This window comes from Syngnathus leptorhynchus, chromosome 3 (genome assembly GCF_054491065.1).
Source record: "Syngnathus leptorhynchus isolate UIUO chromosome 3, UIUO_Slep, whole genome shotgun sequence".
Taxonomy (NCBI): Eukaryota; Metazoa; Chordata; class Actinopteri; order Syngnathiformes; family Syngnathidae; genus Syngnathus; species Syngnathus leptorhynchus.
In genome coordinates, this window is record NC_141197.1 from 13,719,825 (window position 1) to 13,739,492 (window position 19,668).

A 19,668-nucleotide genomic window follows, 5' to 3' on the forward strand; every position below is an offset into this window, starting at 1 on the left:
GCAAATCCGTCACTTAGTCACGTAGCCCGGTCTGTATCACAAGTGATTCAGTCAGCAAGCTAGTCATTCAACTTAACAACCTGTCAATCATCTTGTCAGCAAATCTGCTGAAATCCAGACAGTAAGGCGGCCCGCGGGGGGGACTCTTCCTCTTCCATGTGGGAACACACATTGTACCACGGGACCTTCTCAACAGCACCGCAAAGATGTTTTCACAAGCTAACATCTATTAACACCGTCCTGCGTTCTCGCCTTGCCTCCATCTCTCTCTCTCTCTCTCTCTCTCTCTCTCTCTCTCTCTCTCTCTCTCTCTCTCTCTCTCTCTCAGTCTGCCTCTCTATCTCTCACGGTCATTCCATTATCTCCTCCTTCACTTTGTATTTGTTATTTGTTGTTGTTTTTGGTTTTGCCGTGTCCTCTATCAGTTTAAGACTGCTAGCGACCATTACCGATCATTAAAAATGGATAAAGTATGAAACAACACACTTGGAACGATTGCCTGTGGCTTATACATTTATATGGAGATGTACGCTACACACACATACACACGTTCAGTTCACAAAACAACACAGCTGCTAATGCATTAAAATGATCACATAACGCCTCCAACAATAAACACTTATTTTATGCACATGCATACAAAGTGCAGAAAGCTCTCCTGAGAGTGGAGTGCACCATGTATAAATGGACAGGTGAGTATATTTTCTTGATCATTCACTGGGCTGGTCTGTACTCCTGTTTTGATGTTGAGTCGCAAATGAAGCTCAACTTCCTCTTGCTGACATTGCTTTTGTTTGGCCAACAAATGAGTTGAGAGTAAATCAACAGTGTCTCTTACTTGCAACCAGGTATTGCACTCTATTTTGCCTTGAAGGCTTCAAGACATGATTAGCCTAACTGGCTTCCTCCTACATTTTACTCTGGGCTTGTTTGTGCACACAAACAGCAGAGAAATCCACACCACGTCCACGAAGATATTTGTAAACAGACAACACTCACTCAAACAAATTCCATCTTGTCGCATGTCATGAATACAACATGCTCAGTTACATCTTGTGTGGATGCACTCAGAGCAGAAGGTGCGCGGAAAGCTTTACATGGTCATATACTCATTCATGCACTCGTGCACACCCACTCACGCACACGCACACATAAACACACACACAAAAGCATTCATGCATTAAACAATCCTGTAACTATTCCCTTCCAAAACCCACACACAGATCCAAACCTGACCTCAAGCACTGCGCCTTTGAAGATCGAAGCAAACACTGACGCTTGCAGACTGCTTGTCCTTTAAATGATTCATCTTCTGTCAAAGTTTCACACTAACTACACACATTGCAGTCCACTGACAGATCATGTGGGATACAGCCGCATTAAAATACCAGACAATTCAGGTGAGTGGAGTCCAGGTAAACTAAATTAAAAACTGCATTCATTTATTTGTTCATTTATGTATTGTTATTTATTTATGAATATGATTATTATTTAGATTATTCATTATTATTTATTATATTTACCGTATTTTTCGGACTATAACACGCACCGGACTATAAGGCGCACCTTCAATGAATGGTCCATTAATGCATCAAGTCAGACTTTTATTCCAAATCAAATCATTCTCCATTTTATCTTTTTTATTTCAACTTCAGATGCAACAAATTACTTTATAATCACAAAATAATGATCCATAGTCTTTTTGATTCATGATTCATAGTCTTCAGGGGGCCACTTATGATTGATTTCATGACACAATGCTTCGGGACAGTTTAAATTTAGGAATTTGGTCTATATATAAGGCGCACCGGACTATAAGGCGCACTGTCGGCTTTTGAGAAAATTGTAGGTTTTTAGGTGTGCCTCATAGTCCGGAAAATACGGTATGTGGCAGTAGAGGTGCTCGTCAACAACCACCAAGATAGAGATGCTGAGGAACAACAGAAATGTTCTGCAAACCCGGAGTTTAATAATTACTGTCGCTCCGTGTATTTCCATCTGCATGTTTCACCGTCTCGCCTTCTCCCTAAAATCACATTAATGGGTGAAAGTAGCTTCTGCTGCTGCTGACTCATTGCTTTGAAATGGAAATGTAACTTATTGCCTCCATATGTGGCAAGTGCAGACACACGCACGAACACACACACACACACACGCGCATGCACACGCAAACGCACGCACACACACACAGCATAGGTGTGCTGAAAGAGTGTCTCAGCCCTACACACACACGCATGCAGGCACACACACACAAAACACACACACACGATGCCCTAAAACCATGGGACTAAGTGCGGGAAAAGCTAAAATAACACTAAAGTGACATTAACAGACACATTAGCCTGCTTAATGCTGGCCCGCGAGCCAGCCATTACCCTGCAACTTACATCAAATGCCACGCTAACAAAGAGGCGAAGCAAGACAGCAAAAGCAGCAAAAGTGCTTCATGAACAAGCACATCGGCCCTCGCCTTCAGCTGCACCAAACATTCTCCCATTCAAAGCAGCAAGATGATGCTGCTGTACATAAAATCACATACAAAATGGATCCAAAGTGTCTTTTGCCAAAGCACCGACTCCATATCAGGTCTTTGCGGCTGACCCCACATGCTCATCACTTGATCAGTAGCTACCAAATGATTTTTATCTGTGTTATTTTAGCCAGCCATCCCCAGGACAAGTCACAGCAGTGGAACGGCTCGTGCGTTGATAACGGTGTGTGAGAATGTCTGACCTCATTGATAGCTCGGACTCTCATTTGTGTGCAAATTACAGTACTTAGCACCTTTCCACATCATGAAATGGATACGCCAATGACTGCACCAGATAAGATATCCATATGTTCTCGGAAAGTCTTACAAGTGTGTGCAGCAGCCACAAGAACAGCTGTGTGTAATGTATGTGTCAAAAACAAAAATTTTTACGATATATAGATATTAGTATACTTGGAATTATTTGCTGCTATTTTTCTCATTTAAAAAAAAAATATTGGACTTTTTGAGGAGTTTTGGGGGCAGCTTGAACGGATTAATGGTTTCTCTGTTCATATTTTAAGTTACAAGCGTAAGCAAGGAACAAATTAAACGTATCACTTTATTTGATTAAATGGTAGAAACCCATCCACAAGTCATCACGATACTAAAGGAACTGAAGTACGAAAACATTTTAGTCTATATGTCCTTAGAGCATAGTAAAAACCTGAAAAATGAAAACAATTTAGTAAGAAATCAGGAATGTGGTAGCAAAGCAGCAAGTCATTAAAAATACAACAGCAATAAAACACATTGATAATTTAGTTGAGTTATGAAAGGTTTGTGTAGTAAACAAAGACCAAGAGTACACATATAAAAAGTAAAAGACCAAAACTGGATGAACCCGGACATTAGAATAGTGACAACATCAATCTATGATGCAGTTACACTTTTATGAAACGTAATTTGGTACACTTGCACACAATGTCCTCACTCGTGATTATACTTTTTCATACCTGAGCTGATTTTCAGTATCAGCTAAAACTTTGTCCAATTCATTGCAAGGCTATGGATAAAAGCTAGATCAGACAGACAGACATGAGCTCATTTAATTTCGGCCATCATAATAAATTTAAATAATTATTTAGAAGAACGTTTCTTAATTAAATGTATGACTCAATGCAGCTGCATAATTTATGGGTGAGTGTTCAACTCGGCTCATCTACAAACAACACTATCGATTAATGCCGTCGTTAAGAAATACTTCACATTTGGTAGATTTCTATATGAATGCAACATCTTGAAACATTTATGTGAAAGGTTTTGCTCGGGCAGGTTAGCAAAATGTTTCAACATCTTGCTCCTTAGCAAGCCCCAGATGAGAGAGGAAGCTTTTGGCCATTCTGAACACCGCCCACTAGTGAGAACTGTGGCTGCGGAGCACAAACAAGCTGCTGCGTTCAGTCAGCTCGAGTAAAAAGGCCGATGACATCTTGTTGAGCTACGACTCCACGCACGACTTCGATGTGCAATCAATTTATTGCCAAAAATCCAATTGTCATTTTTTCACGCCAGAATTTATTGCAGCTATCAACACTGTAGTGAGAATGATGGCACTTGTTTATTAGAATTGGTAAAATACACCATAGCTGTTGATGTTCTGGAACAATTTGTCAAATTGAATTTGGATATTACTTTTCATGGCTATCTTGTAGCCACACGAACGAATCTTTCATTACGAACGCCAGTCGAGAGGTTCATTTCATGCTTATTTTTAGAGCCGGCTGAGTAATCCTGCGTTATGAAATAACCCTCCGCTCCCACAGCACTGAGGCGTCGGCACCAAAAAGCTACAAGAGAAACAGCAACAAACTGCAGTGTCAAAGAAGCAACATTAAAAGCTCCCCGCTAGCCAATTACAACAACTTTTAGGCTCTTGATGTGTGCTTGCAATTTGCAGCTCACTAAATCATATGATTGGAGTTTTGAACCCGTTTAGCAGACTTTTCATTTTGATGTTGAAGGTATGCAGACATTGGTTCGAGGCAAATTGGACTTTGGACTTCCTGTCAAATTTCAGCGAGAATGCATAAGGGAGTGAGCATATTCGTTGACGGAAACACAACAGAAGCTGCTGTTTGTCATACGGCATTGACGACAAATATTAGACATTTCTACATCGGTATGAATATCAACAAATGCGATAAACCCGCTTGCCGAGGCTTCGGGCCACCTCGAAGTATTTCCCTACAAATTTGAGGTATAAATTCAGGATGGACAGGGTTATGATGTCATTATTTAATTCCAGACATTACTAGCAGAGCAGCACAAGATGGAAAAGTCATTTGTGATTAATCGTGTCTGCTGAGTAATACATTTTCATTTTCTCCCTCACTTTGTCTGTGCCTCTGTCCCAATCTTTCTTGCTAACATTCTTGCTCTTGCTCTCTTCGCTATACACACACACACACACACACACACACACACAAACACACACACACACACACACACACTCGCCTCCCTCAACCAACTCGTCGCACGTTGTAATCTACTCTATGTAGGCCAAGGCTCTTTTAAAACTTCAGTCAAAGCACTCATTTGAAAGCCAGCACAAAGCAGCAATATGTCTAAGAGAGTCATTTGTCATTGGATGCTCAAAGTTTCCTGCATAACAATTGCAATGTTACTTTTCAAACATTTGATAAAGTACATGAACAAAAGTATTGTGGCTCCATTCTTAATTAGTCAGAGGTTAGGCGAACTATTAGCTATTCATTCTTCAACTTCCCAAGACTTTTTGGGAAATTGTATGTTTTCAACTATACAATTTGGGGAGACTGTTATTGGGTCCCAGTGCATGAGATCCATTAAAGCATGCTTCGATGAGTTTACCATGGAAGAACCTGAGTGCTTCAATATTTAACCACATCAAACAGATTTTGATATGGTCGAACAACCTGTAACTTGTGAGCAAGGCCATCACTTGGATCCAACGTCACTGACCTTTGACTGTCCCAATACATTTGTTCTCATTGTGACTTTCAAAAGGGTTGTGCATGCAAAAACTGGCACAAACTGGAGAACTAATATGAAAAACGCTGAAATGATAGGGGGAGACCGTTTCTGCATGTGTAAATATTTTAAGAGGTTGTAAGCATAAGCTACCAGCTTGATTCTAATATGTGTGATTCAGAATGTAAATGGAATTTTTTATTTGCATTCAATTCAGTGATTCTTTCACATACCACTAGAGAGTGCCCATCTACCACTCTTTAGGAATCACTGTGCTTGAGTGAGTGAAGACACAATTTTATGCCTGCTGAAGATCTGGATTCAAAAAATGTCTGATTTAGCTAAACTTCAAATACGACAAACAATGATCTGTTTAACTAAGTAACTATAAAGTATTGAGAAGTATGCATATTACTGCTTCATATAATTGGTTGAAATTGAACTAATTTGGTCTGAATCTGATTTGTGTGTATATCTTTGTCCTTAGAAGAAAAACGAACACGTGTTAAAGAAGTTAGACACAGGTAATTAGTAATGGTTAATGGAAGGTGGAAGGCCCGAGCCTTCTATATGTTAATATTTTTCAACACTGCTATCCAGGATTATTCAAGTGTTGCTATTACAATGCTAGTGGAAAACAGCATAGCCAAGTGAGTTTATTCTTGTGAGAAGAATTCTCAAGTACAGACATTCACTCAAAGAGATGGCACACTTACCTGCGCATGAACAAGCAAGGTCTTGCTTTTCTTCCACAACCAAGTCATTGTTAGATATGATGGCTTTCAACTACCGTACAAGGAAAAACTGTGGCAATGTCTCAGAGTAAGATTACAATCATGGGCCATGATGACGTAATTTGAAGAGCATCATTTAAATGGTGTATTGTCTCAGGGAATAGCTCATTGCTGATTTTCACCTGAAGTTAGCAAGTAATTAAATGCGTGCTGAAGTGTTTGGATGTTACCATTAATAAGGCAGAGACAAATGGATGGATTGTCACACTATAAGGATCACGACCACTGATGAGGTTTTCCAACCAAAAAAAGCTAACAACCAGCATATTGGTACAATAGCACAAGTGTTACCTTTATTTTGACGTTTGATTATTTGTTATCCGTGCATTTTAATGCCACTAGGGTTGTGAAAGTTTCTTGACTTTGCATAACATTTAAAATGACATTTCAAGACAATCAATAATTAGTTGCATCTTTGAATTTAAAGTGCATCATCCACATTTAAAAGGTGGTGACCATCTGGGGTTTGCGGACACACCAAATGAATTATTGCAATCCCCCTTCTGTCTTTCCAGATGTCTGTTTGCCCTTTAATTTCCTTTAAGTCCATCCCATGGTGGATAACTGTTAAATAAGTAAATGTAGCTGCTGATCTGCAGCAGAGCAGTGCAATAGGTTGACCACTTTTTTTTGTTCATGTTATAATATGGAACACTAACTAATCTGATTATGAGGCTTTGCAATGTTGAAGGGGGGAACAAAGCTGATCAACAGTGAGGGAAATATGTGCATCAACGTGTCAGCGCAGATTGGGAGATGAATCACAGCTGAACCGATGGCAGAAGTTGCTTAATTCGTAAACGGCTTAAACGAATCAGCAATACGATCGTCAATGTGTCAACCTCTCACATTCAGTGATGTAGAGTGGCTTGGCAAAGTCAAGCATTGGTGTCATCAAGACCGGTGGACACGGAGCATTTCATCAGTTCACCAGGCTGTTGCTGAGCCACTGGAGTTGTTGCTGCACATGGAGGTGAAACAAGTAACAAGCAGTATTGGGAATTTCCATCCATTTTCTGTACCGCCTGTCCCCATGAGGGTCCCGGGCGTGCATAAGCCTATCCCAGCAGTCATCGGGCAGTAGGCGGGGACACCCTGAACCGGTTGCCAGCCATTCACAGGGCACACAGAGACGAACAACCATCCGCACACGCAGATGAGAGAGGAAGCTTACCCTCATGGCAATTTGGAGTGCTCAATCTGCCTACCATGCATGTTTTTGGGAAGTGGGAGAAAACCCACGCAGGCACAGGGAGAACATGCAAACTCCACACGGGGAGGGCCGGAGGTGGAATTGAACCCGCACCCTCTGAACTGTGAGGCGTATGTGCTAACCAGTGTTCCATCATGCCGCCTAGAGGGAATTTGTTCCAGGAAAATGTATCAATTTATTCCCAATGGTGACTTTGGTTTGAAATGTTTCTCTTGGCTTAATGGCTTAATTTGTTTTTATGTCGAGGTCTTCAGGTTTAAGTGAATGTTTATTAACATGTCTAACATCTCTGCATACGTATATTAGAACTGGGAGCGTATCTTTGACCAATTTTTGATGAATTCTGATGATGTCAGCATTTTTCCTTCTCTGAACGATTGGTCAGGCGAATGTTATTTTCTTAAATTTAAAAAAATTTAGTTTCATGTTTTTATAGCATGGATAAATATTGTTTCAGAACTGCTCCAGACGCACGTAGCACACTTGCATGCTATTATATTCCATTTTTCCATAGTACTGATGGTCGCTATAATTGGACGGTGATAGTGGTGCTATTAAGCAGTAAATTAAATGTCCCCACCCCCCACCGAAGGCCCACCGCAAAATGCACAGCACAAATTGCACTGGGAACAAGCCATCCTGTTTGTAACGTCACTGAAAAGGATAAGGGAGGGGTTATAGGGGCCACCCCTATACTTCTCTTTTTTGGGAGGGGGTCTGCATCCCGACAAAATGGTCAATCACTGTTCACGTATTTGCAGTGAGACTATTCAAACCATTTCAGAGTAAACAGTTAAAAATACCACATGGGCTCCCTCCGGATCAATATGAACGTGCATAAATTGACGTTGCCCTGCCGATCTGGGGGGATGTCGCCATAGAACCATTGCTCCTACAGTGGCAGCCTTTTTGTGACAGGTTGCTGCATGTTTCTGAGAGAAGATGACAGTGACAGGGACAAAGCTGGCGAGCCAACGAACAGGACAGAGAAGCCATTGACGAAAACAAGTCAGTTTCCCTGCACCAAAAGGAGAACGTTAACACTTTCCTCCCACCGAGCTGCATCCATGTTGGTCACCAACTTCCCACTAGCAGTACAAGCAGCGTCAGCATTGCAGGCCCGCTGACACGGAGCATCCATCCCCTCTGAGGGAATCTCCACCGCAACAGAGACAAACTCCAGGAACACGGGAACCAACTTCCCAGATGTGTGTAAGTTGGACTGTTGTGTGTGATTTTATAGTCAGCTGTCCCCCACCGTACCCCCGGAGCTGAGGTGTATATTTGGGATAATGGCACGGAGTGAGGGCTGAAGTCTTCAATGATTCATTTTTTAACTACTTTAACGCAATTAAGGTAAATGTGACTTCCAAAATGAGCACTGTGCGCACACACACACGCACACTCCCTCACACGCACATTTCTGTGCATGCACACGTCGTTCTTTACGGGTGGGAAACTCGCTATGCAGAACACGCACGCACACAAGTTAGGCATGGCACGATCTCGCCCCGACTTGCGATGATTTGGGCGCGCACACACAGACTTAAGAACTCACCCCCAGAGGAGGAGAAATCCCCGATGAGGAGCCCCGTCAGGAGGAGAAGTGAGAGGTTGTGTCTTAGTCGGGCCATTTTCCTCACGATCAGCCTCCTCCGCTTCTTCACCATCATCGGCATCTCCAAATCCGTCATGTTGCTGTTAAATAAATCCAAGCTGGCTGCGAGCCTTCCCCCCACCTTGCCGCTCTGCTTGGCTGAAGGGAGCGGAGGGGGGTAAAAGATGACGGCCGCCCCCCCTCCTCCTTTCCTTCTTGCGTTGTTATATCTTTTCAACAAGCTAAACAAAACACTAAAACAAAAAATAACGCCAGTCGAGGATCAATCGCGGCTTGTCCAGGCGCACAAGTCCATTTTGGATGAGTGGTGTCGGGCTGGCGCAGGCAGCGCGCAGCTGGTGTGAGATGTCATAGCAGAGGAGGAGGGATGGAGCGCCTCAGTGAAGGTGAGACGAGAACGGAGGAGAGATATGATGCTCACAAGGTCCTCACAGCACACTGTGCAGCGACTGAGAGGCAGGAGAGAGGGTGGGCGCCAGAGAGACAGAGAGAGAGAGAGAGAGACAGAGAGGGTGGGAGGAGAGAGAGGGAGAGAAAGGCCTTTAATACACAGATACATTTGAATAAAAAGTAAGACTTACACAGTCATGCAAAGTGTGTCAGAAGTTCCAAGATAGGTTTCACAAAAACTATATTTCAAACCCAAACAACTTCCAGTTTTCTCTTTCAGTGCAAGTCATACGATCAACCAGCATGTCTGCAAAGAGACCCCTGCGGTATTTTGGTTCAGTGCAAAGGAACAGGTGAAAGAACTGCGACAACGACTAAGGAAAACATGCCATCAAATAAGGAGGCCGTCAAATAGTTTCGATAGGGCACTGTTACAACGCTTTAAGTAATCTACATTTAAGCAATCTACATTTAAAGACAAACGGTGGATAACGCTGACAACATACTGTAACAATACTCAGAGGCGTATATTCTTTATCCTCTCGATAAAACGTCTAATAGATAGAGAGCTTTGTGAGGACCATCTCCACGTTTGCATTATACTGCCCCCAGGTGGCCAAGGTCAGAAGGAGCAGCAAAATGTACACTGAATAGAGGCAAAAAAAAGTACCAAAAGTGGTTGAATTTGTTTACATTCTATTTAATCATGTAATTACTAAGTGTTTTTAGAAAGACGAATGTTTCAGAGAGCGCTGCTTTTATCATTAATCATTACAAACTTTTTTTTTGCTTTTTGGCAGACTGGAACAGATTTGTTGCATTTCTATTCATTTGAGTAGAAAAAGATGATTTTTAATTATTTTGAGTTGCAAGCATCTTTTTCCATAGGATTCAGTTTCAGACAAAAGCAACAAGAAGGAAGCTCACTCCCACGGAGCTGCAAAACCAAATGAAAGTGCCGGAATATGCAAGGCGGCCCAGTGACTGGCGACTGCTTGTCTTTCCTCACCTTGAACTCCATCACTCACAATAGCAATTTAGCTGGGATCGGCTCCAGCTCGTACGTTAAACAAATGACGATAAGCGGTATAGAAAATGGGCGGAGGGATATGGATATGCACGTTTGACACTTGAAGTCTGTTCCATTTGTAAAGGACAGTACAATTGCTTGGAATTAGGGGTGTGATCGCTGAAAGAAATGAACTCAAATCAAGGCACCATTGAATGAAAATATTATGATCTCATCTTAACTTATTCACGCATTTTATTTGGTGTGAAATCTGGGTTGAACACAAACCTATTATTCTGTTGTCTGAATGCAAAAGGGTACTAACTTCCACCGTCTACTGAAAGACCCGTTAATTGTTCTGCCTGTCACAATACTGGCGAAGATACCCCAAATGAAATATACATTACTTGGAGTAAATAAATGATAGTCAAACCAATTAAGTAAAATCGGAACTTTTCCCAGTGGCACACATGACTTCTCACGGCACCCTAATGTGTTGTGGCACAGTGGATGAGAATCACTGATGTAAACTAATGCGGTCCAAAGGGCTTTTTATCGGACTGAAAATGCAACTTATGTGCCTTTTCCAGGGTCCAAATTGCATAAAATGAAAACAAATAAGTACTTTCTCATGGGAAATAATGTAATGGCATAATATTACAGTCATTCGGTTCAGGCCCAAATTGTGGCCATCAAAAATCTTTTGATATGATTGGGAAATATTGCAAAAATGTTCCCTTTCTTACATTGTCTTGATGAGCAAAACAAAACTATCAATAGCTGAAATGATGGAAAGAGAGTAGATGAGCCAAGTGAAATTGTAATGGATAAATTGTAGGATAGCAGAAAGTATTGTGAAGAGAGGGGGAAAAATACATACAGAGACAGCGTGGAAAGAAGAACACATGACAAGGGAGAGTGGGAAGAGGGATAAAAGGAAAGATGCTTCCCGTGGGAAGGAAGAGTAAAAGACGGATTGCAGGAAGCCTTCCGGAAGGAAGGAAGTGATGATCAAGATGCAATGGAAAGATAAAGGGGAAATTATTAACAGGACAGGGCCGCAAAATTAGGTACACCTTCACGATAACTTACAAAAAGCACAATTGAAAATTCCATGACAGTCAGTCGGCATAAAGTGAACGGCGATATAGTGAGGGATGACGATAGAGGAAAGTCTGAGATAAATAATATCGGCGTCATCGTCACCCTCCGGTTACCACAAAAAGACATCCGCCAGGGAATTGTGTATAATGCATTCGCACCCGAACCAGAGGCATGAGCCAGTTATTGATCCATGATTCCCGGTGGTATGTGCAGAAGATCACACTAACGAGATTACAATGCTGCAAACACGACGTGGAGACTTATTAGGCCACTGAGCCGAGAGGCGGCTGCTGCAATGGCAAATGCAAATTGCGTATCATCCCAAAGTGGTCTATTACAGTGTTTCACAGCAGGTGGCATCTAATATTCTCAGCCCAAAAAAGAACCAAAAATTGCCACCGGTCAAGCGCAGGTGTCAAACTTGACTTTCAATAGGTGGAAATGATGTTTCAAATTGCCTTGTTTTATCAATTAGAATGTTCCATCTTTGAGTCTTGTCATCTATTGCTGTAAGTACAGTGATCATAGTGTTGCTTTTTATGTGATTAATGTCACACATGCTGCTGCAACATGCAAACATGATCAAAACTAATCCTCATTTATAGCTGGAGGCCTTTCAAACAGCCTGCTGAAGCCGTAGGTCTTACTTTTCCAGCTTCGGGCCTACGCACTGCAGCAACTTACCATGGATTTGATTAATATGGTCTCATCACTTTGTGCCTAATCTGCCATCATATTAATCCACACTATTTGTTCCATCCTACTCTTACGAGAAGTTAACTACCTCAACATTGATCTTACAGATTGTGTGTGCATGCGTGTGTGTCATTTCACAGTGTGTTCCTCTGAGTCATTCAAGCATCAAGCTGGTCGCTCCCGGTGCGTCACACCGGTTGAGTCCAATGCAGTGTATATTTTCCACAAAAAAACATCCACTGGTAGGAGGGAGTCTATGTTAAAGCAAACAAGGAGAGAGTCATGAACGATGATTCAAAAAGAACAGGCAGGTCCATAGAACAATAGTCAGATGCATTCTGAAGAGCTTGTGTCTATTACTCAGTGAAGTAATGCTGCCATCCATTGGCGAGGAAGGTCTTTGCAGGAGAGTAAAACGGCTGACGGCTAACGGCTAAATTGTTGAAATTAAAGTAAAATGCATAGTTAAAAGGACTGTTCTAGAAAGAAAACATGTTTTTCAATGAAAAAATAGCTAGGCAATTTCCTTCTATACTTTGCAACCTCCCCAAAAAAGGAATCGTGACGAATTTGCAAAAAAAAAATCAATCAATATGATACAATGTGAAAAATGGAGTCTATTGTTCCCAGTAAGAAGGGTTTTTTTGTCTTTTTTTTTGAGAGACTCTCTTCACCAAAACCACTAATGAATGATTAACTGGTCTCTCTTCACCAAAACCACTAATGAATGATTAACTGGTGTACACAAATTATTATTATTTGATTTGTATTTTAATTCATTTCTACACTTCAAACCAGTCCATAACTTTACCATTATCTGTATAGTTTTCCTTTGGGAGACAGTTAAATAAAAATAAAATAGCTAGGCAATTTCCATCAATTGTTTATCGTGCTTGTCGTCAGAGTTGTGATTTCGCTGGAGTTTACACCAACTGACATTGACCAAGAGGCAGGGTACACCCTGGACTGGTCGCCAGGGCACATAATGACAAACAATCATTCACACCCACATTCACACTGAGGTGAAATCCAAACATGAAAGTTGACCAATGCCTTGAAAAAGATTGTGTAAAACTTTAGTTGTTCAACTGTACGCCGACTGTTTTCTATCATTTTATTAGGTTATTGCAGTAAGTGTGGAATTCCTAGCGGTGCTTGGCTTTCTTTCAGACAAATGGTCACCTTACAGCAAAGAGCGGGACAAATGCTTTCCAGTGATTTGTTTGCCTCGACGTTAACTGAAAGCAAAAGCATTTTATCGAGAGGAAAGGCTGCATTGCACTGCAGAGCTATTTGTTTTCTCTTTGACCTCATTATGCAAAAACCCAAAGTACACAGAGCTAAACTGTATGACTTTTTAATGAGAAAAAAGATTGGTGGCATTAATACCACTGTGTGAGATTTTCTACGAGCTTTTGCCCTTTTTCTTTTCCCCCTATTTGCATTTCTATTTTTCACCCGACAATATTTTAGCCTTCCCCAAAACTACAGCCGTTTCACCTTCATCGTTTGTTACCCGTATGACAACCATAAAAGTAAGAAAAACATTTAAGAAGTCGCACCGCTTACTTAACGTGCTGTGCCTTGTGGAAAGATGACGTCACCACCAGAGTTACCAGAAATATAATCATCTAGTTGAATTGTGTTTGCACCAAAACAACCCCTAACAGACCAATGAACACTTTGATTCTGCTAAACATAATCAGCATACTTTTTATCAGATAATGTAAAGCAGCCCTGAATAGCATCATTGTGGTGGTTGCCATGGTACCAACCATTTAGTTGATCATAACGACCTGACCGAGAATCCAAAACTATCATTAAAGCTGTTTGAATTTAAAGAATATCATGGAACATTCAGTGGACATAAAAAGTCTACACACCCCTGTTGAAATGACATCGTTAATATGACCTAACCTATATAACAGGAAAATTAAACTGCATTGTCTGCCTTTCTAAATCTTGAGAGAATGTAGAAATTAACAACTAAAATAATGTGCACAGCTCTTATAAATGGGATGTGGCTGTGTTGTGAATTAAAAAGATCTGGCCAAAAAGCTCAACCATTGAACTATTTGCCGACACGTTTGTGAGATTTCTGCTAAATTCTAAAATCTTTGGCTTATAGAGGACTGTAAACAATGTCTAAAGTTCCACTTCGGCAGAAGTAGGCAAATGAGAAAATCTCCTCTTAATCTGTTTTAAATCTTTACAAGTTTGATCTTACTGACGTCGGCTTGTGTGGAAGAATTAATTGACTCGATTGGAGTTGTCACAGGTCAAGAAAACCGACACATTTTAATGAGCACCAGGCTCAAGGTGAGACTCTATTTATTTAACCTGACTTGAGGGAGGAAAAAGTTTTAAGAAGTCTAATTCGCATAAGAGCAGAATGTTGAACTACTTTGCTGTGCTGGACAAAACCCAAAACGTCCTCTGACAAAAGTACGAGCCCCGTCTAGAGGTGAATTATATTCTTTGTGGAGTGTATGTAACTGTATTTTCTTTGGCAGTGTTTTTTGGTGTGTGCGTGAGAGAGAGGGAGAGATTTAATAGAGAACATACCTGTTCTCCTTAGAGAGCTGAAAGTCAGACAGGATGAAAATGAAGGAAGGGCAGAGATGATATAAAGAAGGCAAAGGAACGCAGACAGAATGGGTCGGCAACATTTAAAGACAGGATTTGTGTCAAAGGTGATCTGAGCTGAGGAGGAATTATGATGTTCATGACAAGGGAAGGCAAGATCACAACCGTCAATTGGTGTCAGCCAGGTAAATCCGGTTTTATTTTGAAAATGTTTACTGCCCCTAGTTATTGTTTGCTGCTTCCTTTTGTGTTTCTCACTTTTTTTCCTGCTAGCACCAGCCTAATATCAAGGCGTCCGTTAAGCAATACAAATCGCCAAGTGGTATAATTAATCAAACATTTTCCTTTCTGTTTCTCGTCGGCAAATTAATACTATACAAAATACTTAAAAGGATCGTTATAAATATGTGACAAAGATGAGGTGCAGTTTGAAAAATCTCTTGTGATTGCAGCAAGCGCCCATGAAAGAAAAAAAATCCCTGGCTTCCTGATTAAAACTTAAAGCAGCTCTCTCTTCTGTTCTTCCACATTCTTTTCTTCCAGGCAGTGATAAAATGAGTCCATAGTGGCTTATCAACCTTGGAGACACCTGCTGATTTTAAATCTGGCATAAAGTCCCTAATTAACCGAGGAGGAGAATTACTATCAGGTTTGAAGCTGCTGCTCCCTGTTGAATTATTCTTGCCCTGTAGGTTTGGCTTCCATTTGGTTTTATTGGTGCCAAGGCTCTAATATTTGATGGCTCGAGATTAGCTTGGTAAATATGAGACGTGGATTTTGTGTGTATCGTGTATGGGAATGTTTATCTTACTTCCGAAATGTATTAGATTTCAATTTCATCAATACAATAAATTGAATTATATTGGCATTAAAAAAAAAAAAAAAAAATAGGAGGTAAAACTGGCATCATATCCTAATGTTGATGCATGTTTAGTAGCTTTGTTCAATAAATTTTTCTAGCTCAGTATTTTCTTTGGCTAATGCCAATGTTCGCCCTCATGTATGATAAAAAAATAAATAAATAAAAAAGGGGGGGTGGAGAACAGCAATAATTTGGTCCGCTTTGTTGCTATATCCAATATGATATCCAACCCCATTGTGGGGCATGCTCACACTCTCTAGATTACTTATAACTGTGAAAATGACTGAACAAAAACCAAATATTTCCTTGAGACTTTGGTCTCATATCTGGTACACCTTTACACTGTATGATGGATTAATTCCAAGAAATATTTAAAAGTGTGACTATGAACAAGCTTTTATTTTTACATAGGCCTAAAATAGCAACCCAACCCCCTTCGTAAAATTGACCTAGAACCGCCACTGGAAGGTTCACTTATAAAAGAAGCTATAAGGTTAATGGAAAATTTAGATGTATAAAAGGACAATAGAGTGCATTGGAAGATGTCAAGAATAAAGTCCCAGATGAGGCTCTGATTTTCAGGGAATCAGGGGAGGTGAAGAATAAAGCCTTTAAAAAGAAGTTGAAGAGAGGAATAAATGTTTCAACTACAGCGTTTGCTCCCTGAGCTCTCTGGTGTCAATCCTCAAAAGGGAATCGGCTGCACTTCTTTTAGAAAAGTGATGTTCTTAAATGCTGCATTTGGAAAATAAGTGCTCAAACAGGTAAGGAAAATGGTAAACAGTGAATTAGGATGCTATACAAAGGTAAGCAGAGTCAAGCGCTCACAAGGTGGAGGTGCTCGGTCAGCAGAAGCCCTGGAGGGATAACGAGGAAAGATGAAGTGGAGAGCGCGTGAGTATGTATGCTAATGTTGATGCTAAGTGCTGATGGCAAGATGGAGCTGAAAGAGAAATTGTTGTCAATATAAGGAGGCATCTTTCACACCAAGATGCGGCTTTTAACGTGGAGGAGAAGCGTCGAGGATGTGCTTGATGGAAGAGAAGAGGATGTTGGGGGGAAATGAATGGAAAAGAAGTGGCGGCGGAGTAGAGGAGGGCGGATTGTTTGAGGCAAAGAGCCGAGGGTAGCGCGAGGCATATGAGCACACACGACGTGCTATTGACTGAAGACTTTCCCTGTTAATTGCATATTCGACGTGATTGCACTGCAATGGCTGAGCTGAATGAGAATAAGTTCCACTTTTCTTGAAGAAGATGGGAGACAACAATGAAGGAATAGCAAACCTTGAGATGGGAACTTCACAACATGGCAATTTGTGGGCCAAGAAAGACAGACGTCAAAACATTATTGCACAGGTTCCCTAACGACACGAGTGTTCGCATTGTCTTCTACTTTCAGGCACAGAAATGTGACTATTAAATATCCCCGTTGAAAGCCTTGAAATTTGCATTTCTGAACAAAATCCCTTTGCATCTTCTATCAATCATGCCACCATGTTCTCCCTAATTGTTCATACACCAGCTGACAAAAAAAAAAAACACTCCATCTTTCTGATGAATTGCTATTATGAAATTGGTTGTTGTTTCCACTGCCATGTTTCATACAGTAACAGCGTTTTGGACGTATGAACGTACAATGTCATAAAGATTGAGTTGATTTCCATAAATGAGAAGCAAAGGAATAGAGTGCAGGATAAAATGACGTCATAATAACCAGATAGAGACCACGCGTGGACAACTGGCTGCCAGTGGATACGAGTAAGTAGGTGTTATATGAATAATGTCCAATTTGAAATGATTCCACTCGCACACAGCAGGAAAGTGAATTATTATGAGCAGGCAAAGACCTATTCATAATGAAAAGAATTTTTGAGGGATTATTTGAATAAAGGTGTTTTTGAAATTTGTTTCATTGCGTGATGCTCCCGAGGTCATCAAGAATGCTGATACGTGTGATAATGCTCTGAAAACAGTTTCCAGCTTTTAACTTCTAATTCAGCATTTCAAAGTTGCCGATATGACTTAAAGGTCCCAATTTTTGTAGATTATTGTAAAAACTGGCACATTTATTGGAAGATGAGGTTGACACAAAGTTACAATCTTGTAAATCCTTATAGTAATAAATTTAAAGTAAATAAGGAACACTGGGAGTCAAGTCGGCAATGTCTCACAACGGCGGAAACATCCATTTCTAACTGTGCCCTGCTACGAAAACGACAACAACAAAAATCCATGCATAGAGCTAGAACTACACTTTGCAAAAGACTTGCACTGGATGGGAAAACAGGGATCATAAAACACGTTGCCCAAATTACTTTTACCTTCGCCATCTTGCCCGGTATGTAATGGTGGGCTTCATTATTTTATTTCCACACTGCACTTGATTCATTACACTGCCAGATGCTTTTTTTCCCCGCACAACCAATGCACAGCTGAAGCCAAGTCGGCTCTTTGGGGTGGATTTCAACATGCAGAGAGCGAGCCACATCACGTAATTTCCTGCACTCGAGAGGAAAGGAGATTCGGTCGGAGTTAAAAAAAAATGTTTGACCCTGCAGTCCAAGTTTATGAAACTCAATCAAAGCGAACGTGACCCAGTAGTAATGGCTATTCGGAAGGATTTGACCCTTATTAAAAGCGCCTCTGACCGAAATGTATTGGTGCGTGAGGTTCAGTCCTCTGCCTGTTTTTACTTCAATCAACCTCCGCTACCTCTCTATTACGGCTCCATGAACACACAGCACACACACACACACACACACACACACACACACACACACACACACACACACACACACACACACACACACACACACACACACACACACACACACACACACACACACACACACACACACACACACACACACACACACACGGTTTAGGCAAAAATACACAACAGTGTCCCCTTTAATCTTGTGCATCCTGTCAGGCTACACACTTGCACACACACACACACAGGTTGGAGATCAATTTCAATTCTGCAGTTAGGGAACAAGTCAGCAGACAGCCTTTCATCTCCTCAGCCTCGCTCACTTCCTCTTGCTCTCACTCTGCCCACTTCTCTCTATTGATCTCTGTCACTCTTTTGCTGTCTTGCTCTCCTCCACTCTCTCTTTCAAAACTCCTCTCTTTGCATGACTTTCTCTCAATCTTTCATCCTTTGTCGCCGCCTCTCAGATGTCCATCTCTGATCTCGAGCTCCTCGTCTTTCACCCCTCACTCTCTTCCACCGCAGAGGAGCATGCACATCGTATCGAGTCGACTTAATTTCTAATCCATGAAAAGTTATTGACCCTCCGCTACGCGCCACGGAGGTTGCGCACATTGTCAGTATTGAGCAGGAGTTATTTGAATGAGAGTCCAAGTGTCTCTTTGATCATCTGCCCAACATCTGCCTCGATATACGCATGCCTCACATAGTCTCACGCCTGATTCCTCGTGATTGAAGTAGAAGTTATTTACCTAACCGTGGTAATCCCCAAGTCTCTGTTCGATTTGGGTATAATTTGGGGTGATAAGATGTCGTCGCCGTGATGTTTACTCACAGCAAAGTCTTTAGATTAGCCATTAGTCAGAGTGCTGGTGGCTCCCAAAGGGATTAATGTGAACCGCACTCCCTTTGCAGTTGTCTGGATGAAACCTTCAAATGGCTTAGTCTTAGAACACCAACTTTGAAAATGAACATCATGAGAATGTGACATGCTCTCTGAATGTGAAATGGTTGTTAGGCTATGTAAATGCATGGCCAGGCGTGTTTTTTTTTTTTTTTAAGATAACAAAATGCAGTTGATGTGGTAAGTATGTGTCAAGAAGCAAGAGGAAAACAAAATTTTTTAACAAAGGATCGTTATGTTTAAAGCTAATTAACTTATTGTTGGCAAACTAACATTTTCCCAGAATCAGTAACAA

The 19,668-nt window shown here is 41.1% G+C and overlaps 1 protein-coding gene across 2 annotated transcripts in view; it reads right to left on the reverse strand.

Moving 5' to 3' along the window:
- The window catches only part of LOC147059371 (CUB and sushi domain-containing protein 1-like), a 280,490-nt gene that overhangs the window by 242,118 nt on the left and 18,704 nt on the right, over window positions 1-19,668 (reverse strand). For both annotated transcript variants that reach the window (XM_085906897.1, XM_085906896.1), the window contains exon 2: window positions 9,048-9,556. In XM_085906897.1, coding sequence (XP_085763023.1) covers window positions 9,048-9,183 — 136 coding nt within the window. In that variant the 5' untranslated portion in view covers window positions 9,184-9,556. The remainder of the gene's footprint in view (window positions 1-9,047; window positions 9,557-19,668) is intronic.